This window comes from Falco biarmicus, chromosome 11 (genome assembly GCF_023638135.1).
Source record: "Falco biarmicus isolate bFalBia1 chromosome 11, bFalBia1.pri, whole genome shotgun sequence".
Taxonomy (NCBI): domain Eukaryota; kingdom Metazoa; phylum Chordata; class Aves; order Falconiformes; family Falconidae; genus Falco; species Falco biarmicus.
In genome coordinates this window covers 29211954-29229723 of record NC_079298.1, presented here as the reverse complement: position 1 = coordinate 29229723, position 17770 = coordinate 29211954, and the positions used below count along the sequence as shown (strand labels likewise).

General features: G+C 40.9%; 1 protein-coding gene across 3 annotated transcripts in view; it reads left to right on the top strand.

Moving 5' to 3' along the window:
* Positions 1–17770, top strand: part of DNM3 (dynamin 3) — a 187063-nt gene that overhangs the window by 54947 nt on the left and 114346 nt on the right. For all 3 annotated transcript variants that reach the window (XM_056355522.1, XM_056355520.1, XM_056355519.1), the window contains exon 14: positions 5486–5599. In XM_056355522.1, the coding sequence (XP_056211497.1) occupies positions 5486–5599 (114 nt within the window). The remainder of the gene's footprint in view (positions 1–5485; positions 5600–17770) is intronic.

The window sequence follows — 17770 nt, the reverse complement described above, 5'->3', positions numbered from 1 at the left end:
GCAAATTGCAGTGAAACAGTGTATTAGGTTTCCCTTCTAACCTGTCGTTCCTTTTTAGCCTCCGTAGTGCAAGAATCTTCATAACTGAACCCAAAGACCCAATAGCTTGTAAGGTTGCCTCACAGATTAGATTTTGCAATTTTTATTCTGTCAGTATGCTTACTATTTGTTAACACATGTCGTTATGACAGCAATTAGAAGATAGAGTAGTGCTGGGTGTTGTGTGTTCAAAATTATTTCAATGGAGTTATGTAACTCAACTTTAACAGAGAGTTATGTTAACTTAATACTGCTGAGGTAACTTGATAAATATTATATAACTTCACAAATATTGTCGTGAAGGCAGCCAGTCTCATGATTTTCACACTGTATTTCTGTCTGCCCAGAAATACATTTCACTGATCTCTCACTGATCCTGAAATCGTCTTTCAAACACTTCTTTTGAAGAAATAGAACACCTTCTGATTGTCTAATGTATTTCTTTTACAAATACCTTATTTGATGTAATGGAGTAAGTCATGCAGCAATACATAAAATGTACTTACTGTGTCAAATTCTGCTTTCCTGTTTATCTGTGAAGTGGCGAAGAATAAGAACATCAGCTATGATTTGGGGTTTGTGCAGCTGAACTATCAGAAAATGACTTCCTTCTGGCTTGTTCACGTTCATTCATACCCTCTAAGTTTCATTTTTCAGACACCCAGATTAGGTATCAGGACCCTGAAGGAAGGAACTGTGTCATCTCTTGTTCATCCTGTACATGGAGTCCGGCTACCGGTCAGAATATTATCTTCACTAGCTTCTGGCAATGCCCATATTTTTCGCCTTCCTGAAGTTCATAACTCATGTCACTAATATCCGGTTTGCAGAGACTGACATTTAGGAATATGATAGAAAATATTGAAATGGATCTCTTAAATCCAACCCAACCAGAAAATGAACTAGTGAAAACAATAGTCATAGAATCTTGTAGGTTGGAAAGACCTGTTAATCCTGGACTGCCAAGTCCATCACTAACCCGTGTCCCTGAGAACTGCATCTATGCATTTTTTAAAACATCCCCAGGGTGATTCTACCCCCTCCCTGGGCTGCCTGTTCCGGTACTTGACCACCTTTTCAGCAAAGAATTTGTTCCTAATATCCAGTCTAAACCTTCCCTGTTTTCTTCTTGTCCTGTTGCTTGTTACCTGGGAGAAGAGACTGATCTTACCTGGCTACACCCTCCTGTCAGGCAGCTGTAGGGAGCGATCAGGCCTCCCCGAGCCCCCTCGTCTCCAGGCTGACCCCCCCCCAGCTCCCCCAGCCACCCCCCAGCCTGGTGCCCCATCCCCCACACATCCCCTCCCCCTGCCCGTCCCTGGACCCGCTCCAGCCCCTCCGTGTCCCGAGGGACCCAAAGCTGAACCCAGGGCTCCAGGGGCGGCCCCAGCAGTGCCCAGCACAGGGGACAGTCACTGCCCCAGCCCTGCTGGCCACGCTGTTTCTGACACAAGCCAGGGTGCTGTCGGCCTCCTTGGCCACCCGGGCACACCGCTGGCCCATGCCCAGCCGGCTGCCAGCCCCCCCGGCCCTTCCCAGCCCCCTGCCCCAGCCCGCAGCTGCCAGGGGCTGGTGTGACCCGCGGGCAGGGCCCGGCGCTCAGCCCTGGGGACCCTCACACCACCGGCCTCGGCCCCTCGGCCTGCCCAGCCCCCCGCAGAGCCCCCCGCCCCCGCAGGCCAGCGCTGCCCCAGCTGGGTGCCCCCTGCACACCCCCGGAGGGAGCGCTCGGTCCCCTCGCCCAGACCGTCGGTAACGGCGTTACCCGGGGCCGGCCCCACACGGAGCCCCGGGGACACGGCCTGTGCCCGCGCCAGGGGACGTGGCTCCATCCCGCACCGCGCCGGGCTCGGCTGCCCGGCCGGGCTTTGGCCCCGCAGAGTGACCCGGCCCGGGGCAGCCGGTGCCTCCGGAGGGGCTGTGGGGGGGACGGTGCCATCCGCAGCCTCCCCCTCACCCACGGGGCAGGGCACCTTGTCACAGGAGGGACCAGGTCAGCCAGGCAGGACCTGCCTCTTGTCACCCCCCTGGCTGGGCCCGATCCCCGGCTGTCCCGCACGGCCGTGTGATGGCACTCGGGGGATCTGCTCCGTAACCTGCCCCGGCACCCAGGCCAGGCTGGCCGCCTGCGGCTCCCCTCATCCTCCTTCCCACCCTTCCTGCAGGCGGGTGTCACACCGCCTGACCCCCAGCCTGCCGGGACCTCCCAGTTTGCCAGGGCTGCTGGGAAAGGATGGAGAGCGGCTGGGCGAGCTCCTCCGCCAGCTCCCTCAGCATCCTCCGGTGACATCTCACTCCCCTCTGACCCCAGCGCTGGCACTGAGTGCTTTGGAAGTGTAGCTTTTTGTAGTTGACAAAATGTGTCTGGGAAATGGGAACAGTTCAATGAAAAGAATATGAGGCTTAGCACACAAAGCTCATCTTCTCTCTCTTGATGTCCTGTGGAATTGCTTCCAAGTATTTTGGATAATTATGATCTGTTGTAGTGTCCAGGATGTTTTCGAGAATGCAGTACCCTCTTTTCCCAGAGGGATATAGATGAACAGGTCTTGAAATCCGCGTATGAAAAGTACGTGCCCGAGATACTGCTATAGCTTGGTGCCCTGCTCTTCATGCAGTGTTGTGTGGGAATGACAGCTGGATCTAATCTTCAGCACATAGGATTTTTGAGGAAACAACTGGCAAATTCCTTCCTTTACAAGACAGTGACCAATGTTTGTATTAGCAAGTCAGCTTGCTTCTGCCCACACCAGCGATGCTTATGTATCTATGGGGACATATGTTGGACCGGAGCAAGGCAGTCTTTTGGAGCTATGCAGTTAATGTAGTTCTTACATTTAGAATTATTAAAAGCTTCATTAGTTCTTAAATGGCTTGTATAGTTTAGATACTAAAATCTTGACTTGGTCTGTCTGAGACCTCTACCACAAATGCATTCTTGTTGAACTGAGAGAATTTGTCTTGTTAACATGCCACAAAGCCTATGGCAGCGATGAAGGAAAGCACTGAATGGAATAAGGAGGGAGTGCTACGTGCCTTTAAATGCTCATTGTAAGGTTCTTGAACATACTACTCAGGTTTGCTTCTAGAAACCTCTTTATCCCCACTGTGACATCTGCCTTCAAATCTTTTACCCTCTCTAAGATGTGTGTCCAAACCAGTTTCCCGCAGAGTGCTGGCCCAGCTGCCCGGGCTTCCCCTCTGTGGGTATGTGCTTTATGGGGAGCACCACAACATTTTCAGTTGCAGGCAGCATAGTCCGACAGCAGCCTCTCTTATAGCCTCTTATTTCAGTTTCTTTCTAACATGGGAATAACCATCTTTGCATGTTTGCTGCCAGGTATTTAGTCTGCAGTACAGTTATAGTTCACCTTGTTGTGGAGCTAGGTTCAAGTGGTTGGGGAGCCTTAATTTCCTGGATTCTTCCTAAAATTTCTTTCATTTACATTTGTGGTGTTCGGCACAGAAAAAAAAAAAAAAAAGAAGAAATTAGCTTGGTTCCACAGCTTGCTCTGTAGCAGCTGCCTGCAGGCCAGTATGCTGGCTGTATGTGCGTGGCGCTTGTTTCCTGTTAAAAAGCTACTTCAATAAACATCGTAAAATAAAATGAGGATTTGATGCGTAATCAAGTTGGTATCAGTATGTTTCCCTTAACTTGTACTTGGACAAGCATTCCATCTCCAGTTTGTACTCAGTAATGCCCCATCTCACCCCCAAGAATGTGAATATTAAAAATCATGACAACTTCTGCAGAAACCTTTGTGGTACAGGCTATTCCATCCAGTCTGCTCATGCTATACCCTTGAGGCTCTCTCTGGGAATCATGTCCCGAAGGTTTTTTTTTCTCATTCTCTCTCAGCTTACTGAGTCTTCCAAACCAAATCAGTGCTTTGTTAGTGATTTCCTTACATGCTGAAAACCTGTAGAGGTTTTTTTTTGCATCTTCAGTGGTTTTCTTACTTACAGTGCTGGCCTGGTTGGTAGTGAGTGGGAAAACATCACTGTCTTATTTGAAATGAAATTGATACGCTTGGATTATGGGCATTACCAATACTTTTAGCAGTTTTCCAGGTGCAACTTCTGATCTCTTTCATTAGTTTGGTCATCAAATATCACTTAGTCCCTTGCTCTGTGCAATACCAAAGCTGGTAGCTTTTTTTCAAGGAGCTTACATGAATGTGCTTGCTGAATGGGAGTGAATTCTGATTCTGAAACTTTTCTACATGGCAAAGAATATATATTGAGCAATGTTTTTCTCTGGTTATTTGTTGATATTGGAGTTACTTGTCTTGTAAAGCCCTATGAGAGGAATGTCATAGTCTCATATTTTTCTCTAAAAGCAAGAGGAAACTCGTGTTTGCTCACAAAGTCCCTGCTTGTGGGACTTGTTGAGGGAAGGGTTTCTCTGAGCACTTCTTTCCATCTCGGTACTTCATAGGCATGTAAAGGGTGTTGCTGCGGGGAGAAGCAGAATGGGTGAGGTTCCCTGCATCTGTGTGACTGGGAGAGTTCTGTTGTCTTGTTCAGAGCATCATAGGAAGGAACGTTTGCTTTCTGATATGTATTGGAAAACAGTAAATGTTTCAATAAAATTGAAAGTTTCTATATGGTCCATAAACCAGTTCTCATGACCATTTTTTCTCCTTCATCTCTGGGTTGTCTCATTCCTCTTAAGCTTCCTTTGTTCATTTTTCTCTTTGCATAATGTAACCTCCTGGCCTTAGTATTTATAGGTGTGCTGTCCCATCTGTTCTTTCATCTTCGGCTTGTATCTATTTTATAAAGTTCTGCTTTTCCCATTTTTCTCCTGATTTTTATTGCTGCCTTAGTTGTTTGGGTTTTTCCCCCTCTTTCCTTTTCTTTTCTTCTTCTACCTTACGAGACGAAAATAGCTCTCCTATACCTCTCCTTACTACTTCCGATCTTAACTTCAAATTAACTGTAGAGGAGCTCTCCACTTTGCTGCTTGGTTCAACCTCTTCTGAAAATTCCCCATACATGCCAGAAGCCACTTAGCTTTGCCAGAAGCTAGGTGCTTTTCCTAATATCCAACTTTAAAATTACTTTAACAATTGGACTAGAACAGAATAGTCATATGTAAGTTGTATGGACTTTTACAATGTGTTATTATATAACAAATAAGTATCTTCAAGTTCACACAATCCTTAATGCACTCATACTTGCTGTAAGTACAACACAGTAATACTTAGGCTTCTCTCTCTCTCTCCAACCTTTTGACTGTAAGCACTATATTCACTTTGTTACATTTTTGTTTTTTTCTTGAATGATAGGAACCCGCAAAACCTCTTGAATTTGCCAGAGACTGAAAAAATGCACCTGTTCTTGTTTTATTTAGCAAGTCTTTATTTAAAAGAATGAATGCTGCAACAGAATTACATCAAGTGAGTAATGAACTAAACTTGTGCCTGACTGCACCTCTGCACAGGTCATCCGGAAAGGCTGGCTGACCATCAACAATATTGGCATCATGAAAGGAGGATCAAAGGAATACTGGTTCGTTCTAACTGCAGAAAGCTTGTCCTGGTATAAAGATGATGAGGTAAGGAATGAAGAACTTTTTTCTACTGGGGGAAAAGCCCCAGTATTTATTCAGTTTCCTGATACCAGTTTAAAATATTAAATCAGCTTGTAGAGACTTGAACTGCAAGAACGTTTTAAGGTTTTACCTGTGTTCTTTACATTTTCTGGTTTTGATTCGTGGAGAATGCTGACCCTTTAAGACTTCCATTAAAATGTTGATAACATAAATACAGGGTGTTGTGTGGGGGTTTTTATGCTTCTTTTTTGTTTTATTTTTTTCCTCTCTTCCTGTGGTTTCCACACATTGGTCTAAAAAAAGTTGTTATTGTCCTACACCTGCTTGGACTGCTCTTGCACATCTACTGTAAATTGATCATAAATTGTCTAGGTAAATTTACTTCTGAAAGTAACGACAGCAGTTGCTTTAATGATAACAATTGGGCTCTGGCCTCATATTCTGAGAGGATGAAAAGCCTGTCTGCAGAGGTCTGTAGCTGGTTGGTGTGGATTTTCAAATTTGACAAAAAATGCACCTTGGTAAGAAATGTTGCTGCTGATCAGTAAATCTGAGGTGAGTGATACGAGAACTGTAAAAAGCATATCTATAGTAAATGGGCTGACCAGGTGGCTCATCTTATTCAATATGTTGTTAGGCTGCTTGTTGGTTCTGTTTACTTATTTTTTCAGCAGAGCTGGTAATGATACGCTCTATCCAAAACTCCAGCGGTCTCACTGTTAATTTTTGAAGGTTAAAGTGGGATTTTTATGTGAACTATCAGCTTTACAGTAAAGCCATTGTAGTTTTTTTTTTTTTTTAAGGTTTATGGGGTTTTTTGTAGAAAAATTGGGCTACATTTAAAAAACCCCACAATTATTATTTTCTGATTTTTTAAAAAAGTTAAATCTTTTCAGCAAAATCTAGTGAATTTTTTTTTTTTTTTTTTTGGTCTGTGAACCAATTTATTGAATGGAAGAGGCACAAGTAAAGAGAGTTATAAATGAGCTTTAAAACATCACTCAATCTTTCCCTCTTATTCTAAGTAATAATCACAACACTGGCTTACCACCAACAAAACAGGGAGTTGGTTGGTGGGGACTGTGCAGACAATTCATACTCTTTTTAACTTAGTGTTTTACTGCAGTGGATTTTCTAGAATTACTGGGGAGAGCTCCATGTACATAAATAAGCCAGAGCTCTGCTGAGTCCTGCGAATCCAGAATGTGGTGCTTATCGTAGGTAGTTACTTCAGCAATACTGCTGATGGGGGGAACTGCGCTGGCCAGTCGTGGGTTTTTCCTGAGCCATTTGGGGATAGACTTTAAGATCGAGGGACAAATTAGGTGAATCTTGAAGATTTTTCCCCTTGCCCTTTTATTTAAGTATTAAAGGGATTCAAATGTGTTTCCTGTAACAGGAAAATTGAGAGCATGTCAGACAGAGGGGAGGAGCCAAGCACTAGGTGTCAAGACAGAAGTTTTATTCTCAGATTACTGAAGTATAATTTGAAGTATTTCATTGTAGTGACATAAAAATGAATTTAAAAGAAATGCGAAAGTGCCTTTATGAATTTGACAGTTTGAAGCTGTTGGGTTTTATGATCTACCTTGAAGCTACTAGAAGTTGTTGTCTTAGGTTAGACATAGGTAACTGTAACTAAAAAAGTGATGTGGTGAGATTAACACCCCTTGCTACGTTCTGTCTCAGGCAACTAGAGGTGCATCTAAGATGTGCTGTGGCAATTTTTACATTAGTTTTGGTGTTGCTTTTTTGTGTGTGATCTTTGTTTCTTGTGAAATAGAAAAACTTGTGAAAATACTCATGGAATGTCTTCTGCTATGCAACTTTAAAAATGAATTGTTTGTTTTGATAGCCTGCAAGGGAGCCACCTGGGAATCTCAGAATAGTATGTGGAGGGAAATGGCCACTGTCTGTTTGCTGTATGCATGCTTTAAAATAGTGTCTTTTAATTGCCAAAGAGTTGTGTTTTGGGAGTCATGAAAATACAAGTAGTACATTCAGGCCACCATGGGAGATCACTCAGGAACTTCTTAGAGTGGTAAGAGAAGATAATAGTGTAGTACTATTCCATGCTTTGCTGGTTCAAGAAGTTCCTCCTTGAGTACAGATTAGCTGTACAGTTTGATTATTCTGTCCTGGGAAAGAGTTCACAAAGTTATGTTGGATTGCAGGATTGCACTCTCTCCCTCTCTCTCTCTCTTTACTGGGCTTTTCTCAATACGACTTAAAATTAGTGAGGTCTGTTTCAGATGCTCTCTGAACAAGGTCAAAGCCAGAGCTTGACCATTAGGTTAGTCAGAAGGCAAGTGACTTGTTTCAGAAATGGAACTACTGGCTTTGAAAATTAAGAAGGAAATATTTGGTCTCTTGGCTGAATTCCAATTTTTGTAACTACATTTCGTCTCCTTAAAATGTTCTCTTCACTTTCAGCTTGTTTGAGTAGTTGTCACATCCCGTTCTCAGATGATTATTGAAATGGCTGCACGCTGGTGCATTTCCACCCTGGTAAGATACATAGTCTGCAGTGATGTGTGAAGTGATACCCATGTTTATGTGTCCGGACTGTGCCCGGGCTCGGCACGGCTGTGCAGGCTGAGAGGTCGCAGGGAGTTCAGATCCCCCACACCTCCCACTCGGGCCTGTCACTTCTGCAGTCCTTGCACAGTAGCATGACCCTCTCCATCACAGCTGGGGAAGATGCAGAAAGTCAGGTCTCACCTTTGCTGTCTTGCCACAGCAATGAGTTTGTGCCCCCTGCGCCTCTGTCCCCAAGTAAAAGGAAGGTTGTAGCAGCATGTGTGCCAGAGGGCTCTCACAACATACTGTGCAAAGCTACAGCGCTTGCTAGGACCTCTGGGGCTGTGCACCCCCTCTAGTGTAAGCTGAGCCCATTTTCTGTACTCTGGAATTTACTCTGAGATGACAGTCACTCTCTGAATGCAAGTGGTTGCTTGCTAGTGCCATCAGAAGGATGTAAATTATTTCCTTTATTTGAGAGCTGCAGCTTTTAGAAGTGAAAAATTCACTGTGGAATGCATTTCGAAGCGAGTTACTTTGGCAAAAGTTTTCAAAATGTGTTGTATGGGATCAGTACTACAAAAGAAATGGTTTCTTGACATGATTCTGTTGCTGCTCAAACGTGCAACAGGATTTTATTCCTGATGAGGTGGGAATCAGTGCCTAAGGATGCTTTTGAGGCTTGTAATTATGGAAATATGAAGTTGATGTTTGAACAGTGTGGTTAAAGCAGTTACAGTGTCAGTTATGTGAATACTAAACTGGATTAGTTCCTGATCCTGTGTACAGTTGCTTGTGTTCATAACTTTGCTGCATGACCAGTACCATGACTTTGTGCTTTTCCAGTTGCTTAAAATGAAGCAAGGAAAATATTGTCTACCGCCTTGAGGCTGTTGTGAGTAAGTGCAAGGTTAGCACGTTCATTGATCTCACAAATACAGATGTCTTTCGTAGAGCATTCCGTGTGATACTAGCTAAAGTATTACAAGGCATACCTATGCACACACAAAGGATTCAAGCTGAGCATCTTCACTCTCAGTTGTTACTGATTTGTTAAGTAGCACAAAAAGTTGTAAGCTTTTGTGCTGAGATTCATTTGAGAGTCAACCTGCAAATATGAGGTTTGTGAATTAGACACTTTCACTAGGATAAAATGGACTTTGGGAATGTGGAACGCCACCCTAGCTTGTGAATCGAAAAGCTCTTTATTGTACACAAAAGGATGCCATTTGTAAAGTGGTGTAGCATATTTACAGGGCATGGTCAGAGAATGTGATTTTATTATTCTGTCCAAAGCATCCAGAGATTTCGCTTGGTGGGCAAAGGATGCCAGACTGGGCTCTAGGATGAGAACTTCTGAAAATGCGAAATTTACATTTATTGGAAAAATTCCCTTTAGTCTTATTTCCAAATAAAATATTTCCATTCAGTTTCAGTAGGAAAAGATAGTATTGTCAACATCCAACAATAGATGCAGCTTGTATTATGATTTCACAGTTTATTCCCAATTGTAAAATTGTGTGTGATTTGGGAGGGAGATAGGAAAATAAGTGAGGAGGTGAGAGAGTTTTGGAAAGGGGAGAAGTTACTTTAAGGTCTGACATTGTGTATGTTCACAGAATTAACTCGCCACACAATTAACTGCTCTCAGCTTCTGTGGCTAGCAGGAATGTTAGTGATTTTTATACCGACAATAATCTGCTAATGCAAGTTGCTCGAGTTATGCCTGAGAAGTAAATGGGAGGACGAAACAAACAATGGTGCCGCAAAGCTGCGTATAAATAAACCTTATTGTTAGTGAGTTAATGAGAACAACTAGGAAAAGAGTACTATAGGAAGCACAGTAAAAATTTCAGCAGTGGGTTTTATTGTATTTTATAGGCAGTGTTGGGTTGACTCTAGGTGGGTTGCAGTACGCGGCTTGGTTACTGACCGGCCGTCTGAGATCCAGAGTGACTCTTGGCTGGAGCTGTTGGTGAAGATGCTCTGGTGTGTCAGAGCGGTTTCCCACTGGCGGCTGTCCCTCAGGCTGGGTTGTCATGCGACTGCCTGTCTGTGCCTGCTGTACAGGTGAGAGGATGTTCTGCACAGCAAGTGTAGACAGGCAGACACATGACAACTCCGTCCAGCCAGTCCCTTGGAGCCATCACCGCTGGTGTGCAACAGTTTGTACCGTTCCGGTTTGGGGGACTTTGTTGGGGGGGAACACACAGAATAGAATTAAACTTTAAAACATTGGGAGCTATAGAACAAGAACAGAACTTGATTTTATTCAGAAAAGAAGCGTTTCGGTACATCAGTTATCATTGTGCTGACATGTATCAGAGGTGCCATTTCAACAGACTGGTCGCACTGAACATTTGGAAAACCAAAAAGGAACGAAGCCATGGTTTATTTTATATGCAATTCATACAGGGTTTTGCCTGCATATTGTACTCACACATAGTAATTTAGCCAGATGTTTTTACTCTTCTTGGAAGCACAGAAATACTGAAGTTCAAGATAAAGGATGTGTTTATACAGTACATATTTTCTAGGAGCAGATAAGTACAATAATCTGGTATGTTAAAAATAAAAATCTTTCTGTATAAATGGAGGCAACCACTTGCACATTAACCCCGTTAAAGGAAACGTGCTGGAAAGAAAACTGGTTGCATTTTAGATCAGTTTTGCTAATATGTGACAGCTATGCAAGTATGGTATTTCTTTCAGTATTTTACTTTGCATATTATTTTGATTTAGCTTTCTCTCAAAATCTATCCTTTGTAAGAAAACAAATTAACATTATAGAACTTCGTTTTTTCAGTTAAATATAGACCATGCTATAGATCAAAAGCGTGCAAATAGCATCATTTCACATCACAAGATGTGCTACTTTGCTAAACTTTCCTGTTTATAAAATACAGACAGTGACTGTCATTCAACTTCACAATGACATTTGCAACATCACTGGGTTGTTGTTTCAAAAGGTATAAAACACACTGGAAGCTTGAAAGGGAAAAGAATAATTGTATTACTTCTATATACAGATTAAATGATTCTGTTTTTTAACGGTGTTCTTAAATCACTGTTGCTCGCTAGTGCCACCATAGGTAAGCAACAAACTTGTGCTTTCAAACCCTTCTCAAACCCATATCCCACACAGAATAGCAGCAAACCACTTTTCAGTTCCAGCCTGGAAACGAAAAGGGACACATTTACCAAGAGGCTAAAAAGTTGGGGATAGTGCTGAGGTTTTAAGTTAGACTAATAATAAATTAGCGTGTAATTATTCAGGTGTTCTAGATCTAATCATTATTTTGCCATAAAGATACATGGTGGCTAGTATGCGAGTTGAAGTGTACCAAATAAGTTTATCAATTATATGAATAAAAATTTTCCTTGAACCTAGCAAGGTGAAAAAAAATGAATCAAGCACAAAACATGACTAGCTAATTCAGACATGAAAATTAATTCCAAGATGTTAAATAGTCTTACTTTGGCTTTATGTTATTACATAAATTTTTGTACCTCTAAGTAAAATTTTAAATGTAAGCTTTGAGCTGGCATGTCTTCCTACCCGTTCGACAATTTTAAAGAAAAAACAAAAGTGGCAAATTAGAAGTACTTTTAAAACAGATATAAAACACCGATTGTTTTATTGCTTTCATCAAATTTAATTGCTGCATTTAGTTGTTAAAGAAATCAAAGGTCTTCAGTCTGGGAGAAAATTAGGTCTCAATTTCTGTATTATGGATCCTTCTTGAAATAGCAAAGAATCGTACAGTAAAATTAATTGGCAACTTATCATATAAAAGGGTTGCAAGAACAAAAGTATGCATTTTAATTAGTAGGTTTTCTATCAACAGCTATCAGGAAGGTTGTGCTGGGAGTAAAAGTTGTAAGTGGAAGGATTGTGCGGTCTTTCTAATAACTGTACACAAGGAGAATTAATCAAAGAATCAGCAAAGGGCTTTACATCTTGGACTGAGGCTAATGACTAGTTAGTTATCGCCACTTGATTCTTATTTAAAAACTGATACTCCTTGAAATTGTAGTTGATTTGCTAAAAGGGCTTAACATTTTTGTGTGCTGTATCTGGTTGATTCATTGAGTTGGTAAAGGGCTTGAGAATATTTTAGAATACTCGTAACAGAAAAAAAAAATCTCAGGATTGTCAATATTGTATTTACAGAAACCTATATTGAGGATTTGACTTCAAATATTGCTAGCTTTGAAATTGAGTTGAGAATTGTATTCTCTCCAACTGTGATCAGGACTTTTTGTTTAAGGGCAGGTTGTTATTTTTAGATACTGTTTTGCAATGCAGCGTAAAATGCAGTACAGAAGTACAGTAGTATTATTCAGGAAAGTTTCATTTTTAACTGTGGCATTTCCTGTCTTTTTGCAGGTTTAAACCTGACCCTTAATATTATTTCAGTTAGGAGTTTTGGTTGTGATTTGTTTTTCTTTTATTTTACAATAAAGTACAGTTCAGGAAGAAAAGCCTTTTGCAAGTAAAAGTAAAGTTATGCTTTAAATTAAAATGTACTATTTAAAAAACCCCAAAAGAGTAAGATTTAGGGGGTTTTCTATTTCTAGTCTGCTTAACAGATTTTGATTAAAAGATTATAATAATTTAACATTCTATTTAGAAGTTTGGAATTTTTATGCAAGTATTTGCATAAAAATATTTTCCATATAGCAGTGATACTTGGGTGGTCTGCAGAATTGTCTGTGGACACACGGTGATAGCACAGGAAGGGGGGCAAGAAGTGTGGAGAGTATAGCAGTGTCTTTTTAGTCTTCTGAAAATACAGATGCGTTAAATAGCACTGGTAATGGTAATACAGAAGACGACATGCAACTTAATGACAAGGCAGGAAAATGTCAAATGACATGGTTTTTTTTTAAAGTAACTATTTTTTTTCACATTTGGATGCTTATTTGTTCTATATTTAGTCCTCTAAAGTTAAGTGACTTTCCCCCACCGCTCTTTGCTCTTTTCCTTTTTTTTTAACATTAAAGGAGCATATAGGAAAGGTTTGAAATGTTTTCTTCCTCTTCACTATTTAATTTTGTTGAGTGTACTAAAAAAAAACCTTGTGCTCCTTAAAGATGGAAGAAAATCCCTTATATTGAAACACTCGCCTATTTAAATGTTCATACCAGCTTTCATTTGCCTTTCCTGGTTTTGTGTATTTTATGGTAGTATGAACTGTGTCATTTAGTTCATACAACAAGCTTAAGCATTGGTATCGTCCTGTTTTTACAGGACTCTCACCTTGATTTAGTATATGCATTGGATCCTGCTAATTTTTTTAGTCATTGAAAAAAAGCACTGTTTGGGTTTTCTGGTGTTTTGTTGGTTTTTTTCCTCTTGAAATATTAGTATACAGCTATTTTGTGTTTGTTGACATGCATATTTAAAACCTCATTTTATAACTGCAGAAATCTTTTCTGCATGATTATGATCAACTAGAACTTGTTTCAACTAAAACAGCACTGTTTTAAGAACCACAGAATCACTTAATTCACTTTGAAAATGTTTTGATTACTGAGCCAAAGTAGATATACTTCCTTATTCATTCCTAACAATACAGGCTTTCTTTCCATATCTGTTGCTTTGCACACTGCATTCCCTCCTCCCCCCCAACCCCCCCGCCTCCTTTCCAAGCCCCATGCCAAGGGGGCCTCCTAGATCTCAGTCTTATAGTCTAAAAATGTAACTTTGAAGAGTCATGGGTGTATGGGAGGGGAATCACTTCCTAAATCCAGAAAGGTCATTTAAAATAAAGATTAATGCAAATAGTGGACTCAAGATAAGATAAACACTAGTTCCATATGTTTTCATTGTCCCTGCTTATTTAGCAAAAGTTAGTGCAGGCTATCTTCCACAGTATTTTCACCGAGAGCCTATTATTGGCTGGATAACAATACTTCCTTTCTTCATTTCTAGATCAGAATTATAAAAAAGTAGCTCTGCAAGTCAGCACTAGATAGGAAAAATGTTTGCAAATGTTCATATTCCCCTTGAAAGCATAACTGAACAAGTTTCTTAACAAGATCTGATAACATTTTTCTACCGCTTAAACAAAATCTAAGTCATAAAACTTTTCAGATTTGCTATGCCTAAAACAGCAGTCATACTTAAAAAGAGATGGAGAAATATTAATGCAAGTTTGAATCTGGTTCCATTCCTTTAATTTCTTTCTGTCTCTTCATTCTATTAATAACTACATTTAACTGTGTGTTGAACTCCACTTTAAAGTAGAACGAGAATAAAAGTTCTGCCTACTCCTACTATAATGGATTAAAAGCCACTAATTTACTCCTAAAGGTAGTCTTCTGTGAAATAAAGAAAAAGAAGGTGGGTAACCTGTAAGTGTATATATACATTAAAAAAGAATTCTTTTAGTCCAAATACATAACGTTTGATGGGAGGCTATGGGAAATGACAGTCCTAGTTCTTGCTTTGTAGGCTTTAAGACAGCCAGCGTAGGCACAGCCACACTAATGCTACGCGACCGTCTCTCCCCAGTAGGATTTCTATTGATTAATGAAGGAGCAATGAAAAAGGTAATAATAATAATAATAATATACATATTTTTTAAAAAAATTGTACAGCATCAAGGCTGTCTAACACATAACACTCATTCTGCAAAACTGACTGGTTTTAATAGTAATGGCTACATGTTTATGCTAATTCTTTTTATAGTATAGCTATTCAAAGCCTTCCTGGCAATAATGAGCACCATATAGATGGGATTTTTTTTCCTGGTTGCAGTAGTTTGTTACTAGTGTTAACTTTAGGGGAGCTGACTCTTGAGTTTGGCTGGTATCAAATTGCAGCCCAGACTTTTTGTATTATTTTGTCCGTGGGGATTTCATTCAGCCTGAGGGTTTTTTTTCCCTACCAGGACAGCTGGAAATTCACCAAAGCAAACTTCTGCATTCGTTTACAAATTCCATTTATATCAGTGGGATTCAGGACAAAGTAACTTATCATTTTGCATGTTAGAAGAAATATCAGCAATTCAAAGTATACATGAGAGCGTCATCAATTGCTGCTGATCACTTCTATGCAATGACCAGCCAGGTATTGGGATGGAAAGCTGACTGTTCAGTTTTGTTTATTTATTGGGTTTTTTTCCATCACACCCTGAACTTTTGGAGGTATTTTTTCCTGACAATCAAAGATTCCGTATTCTATGCGGCACAAGGCTAGCATGGAGTAGTCCCAGTTTCCCTACGGTTTCCCTCCCAGTTTTCATTAGCACACACAGCATAGGTTACTTGCAAAGAAGCTTCAGCTGCATATAAAAATCTAAGTACAGGTCTCCCAAAGGTGATATAATATATATTTACAATAATTTAAAATAATATTCATGCATTCTTTTCTATTATTTTATTACTTTAAGAGAAAATAATTTCTGAAAATTGATCTTCAGATTCTAATTCACAACATTCAGAATACATACTTCTAGCAAGCCTTTTCTGCATTAGAAAGAAATCATATATTCCTTAAATATTTATACTGATTGCTACAATGAAAAAAAATATTTAAATTTACCTTTTTAGTTTGTGGGGGGAAAAAAAGAGCTTTATTTTAAATTAAAAAAAAAGAAGGAAAAAAGGAAGGACCGGCTTTAACTCTACCCTTGTACACTTCTCTAGGCAGTATACCTCTAGGCAATATACCTCTCTCATTTCTTGCATAGGTTTTAGTAAACCACCAGAGCTCCATCTTTCTTGCGGTGATGACTGGAGGAAGGGGGGAGGGGAGTCACCTAGGTTCGCCAGGTCATAGGCCAGGTGTTCTTCCAAAGTAGGCCTTACCAGAATGTCTTCCCCGCTTTATTCTGCAGTCCGCCTTTTTCACAGTGTCCCTGAGCGTTTCTTATTCCCTAGTGTGCAAAACCTGCGAAGAAAAATACTGTATATGAGATCTGAAAGGAGCAATGACTTGTCTTCTCCTTGGCAATAGCGACTTGCGTCCCCAATAGTCCATGCCGCTGCTTTCCCTTGCCCAGTCTAACCAATGTGCAGACTACTGTACAACAGCATTGTCCTGAACAGGTAGTCTGAACACTGGGGCGACGGAGCAGGATCTCCGGACGCGTCTTATTTATTTATTTTAAATCCTCTTTTAGTCTTGGGGAAAAACTGCCTTCCTGCATGACGGGTTGTGCTCGGCTCTCCCTCACACTCTGCAGCACTCACTGCAACACACTGAAGTGCTGTGATTTCCAGGCTTGACGTGGCACATTTGCAGCAGACGGGGGATCTGGCAATGAATTTAGGACCAGGAAAAGGGGGAGGGCTGGGCCTGAGAGGCCATATATGGGATGATGTCACCCTGGGGAGGTTTGGGTATGCACTGTGCCGCTGGTGAGACCGCTAGAATTGCCTGCTCTCAGACATGGGTCTGTGTATAAAATGGTACCAGATGTTTTAGTGTAATGTTAAGCAGTCATTTCATCTTCAGGCCAGATTTTTTTCTTCAACTGGGCAGGAAGTGGGCCCCAGTATGGAAAAGCTGTAAAAAGTCAAGATGTACAGTTTCGCTGCAGCCAACGGAGAGCGAGTGAACGTCGACGCAGAATGTGCTGTTTTGAGAAGACTGAAAAAAACAAATTTAGAAAAAGAAAAAAAAGGAGCCTGCCCGGGAAGCTAACGCAACAAGCCAGCACTGATTTTCTTTCTTTTTAATGACTCTGGTTGCGCTTTTCTGTTTTGGCATTTCAGAGCAAGAAAAGGGCAAATAGGTTCATTTTTTTCTTGGAACTGTCAGCGGCATGCAGGCTGCCGAGACTTGAACAGTAATTAGAGTTACTTCCTGAAAGTGAAGCCCCCATGAAAAGTCTGGAGAAATGTTCTTTGTCATAGCCTCTACATGAGTAATTAGTTCCACATGTGGCCTTCCTATTTCCCTTCAGCTATTTTGGCTGGCTGCTTGAATACTTTGCTATAGCTCGAGACTTAAAGAAGCTTTAAAGTTTTCATTTCAAGCATCCACTGTGAAAATAGCTATTTCTGGTGTCATAATAAATTGCTTCTGGTAGATCAGTGCCATTAGGCCTGGCATTGTTTTTCACTGGTAACCCTGCTGGTCCCATTTTTCTTTTAATGGTCCTTGGTGGAATTATTCTGCTGAATTTTATCTTTGATGTTTACCAGATCTATTGAATTTTGCCAAGTATGACTTTACCGTAGATTTTAAGATATTCTCCCCATGGGCAGCTATCCTCATTCTCCTGTAAACTTATTGTCTTTGTTACTTGTGCTGTTGAATCAAAGTGTTGGGTTTTGGTGGTTGGTGGTGGTTTGTTTCTTTTTTAATCTGCCTTAGCCTGTGGTCTAAAACAACAGCTACCATATCAGGTTAGCTCTTCTGAAGTCAAACCAGGAGGTGACCGGATATAGGTCTGTATACACACTGTATGGAATTGTTGCCTGGAAAGCTGAGGCAAATGTCAGTATTAGGATTATATTTTGAAAGGTGGATCTCCACCAACTTCCTGGACGGGAATGTACGTAAATGTGTATGTAAATGTAAAAGTGCACTGTGAGCTCTGGTGTCCTAAATAATTCCTGCGTGATTCAGTTCTTCCTGGGTGATGGCAGATTCTGAGAGAGCCCTATCTCCTGAGGGCATGCTTGGGGTAGGTTGCA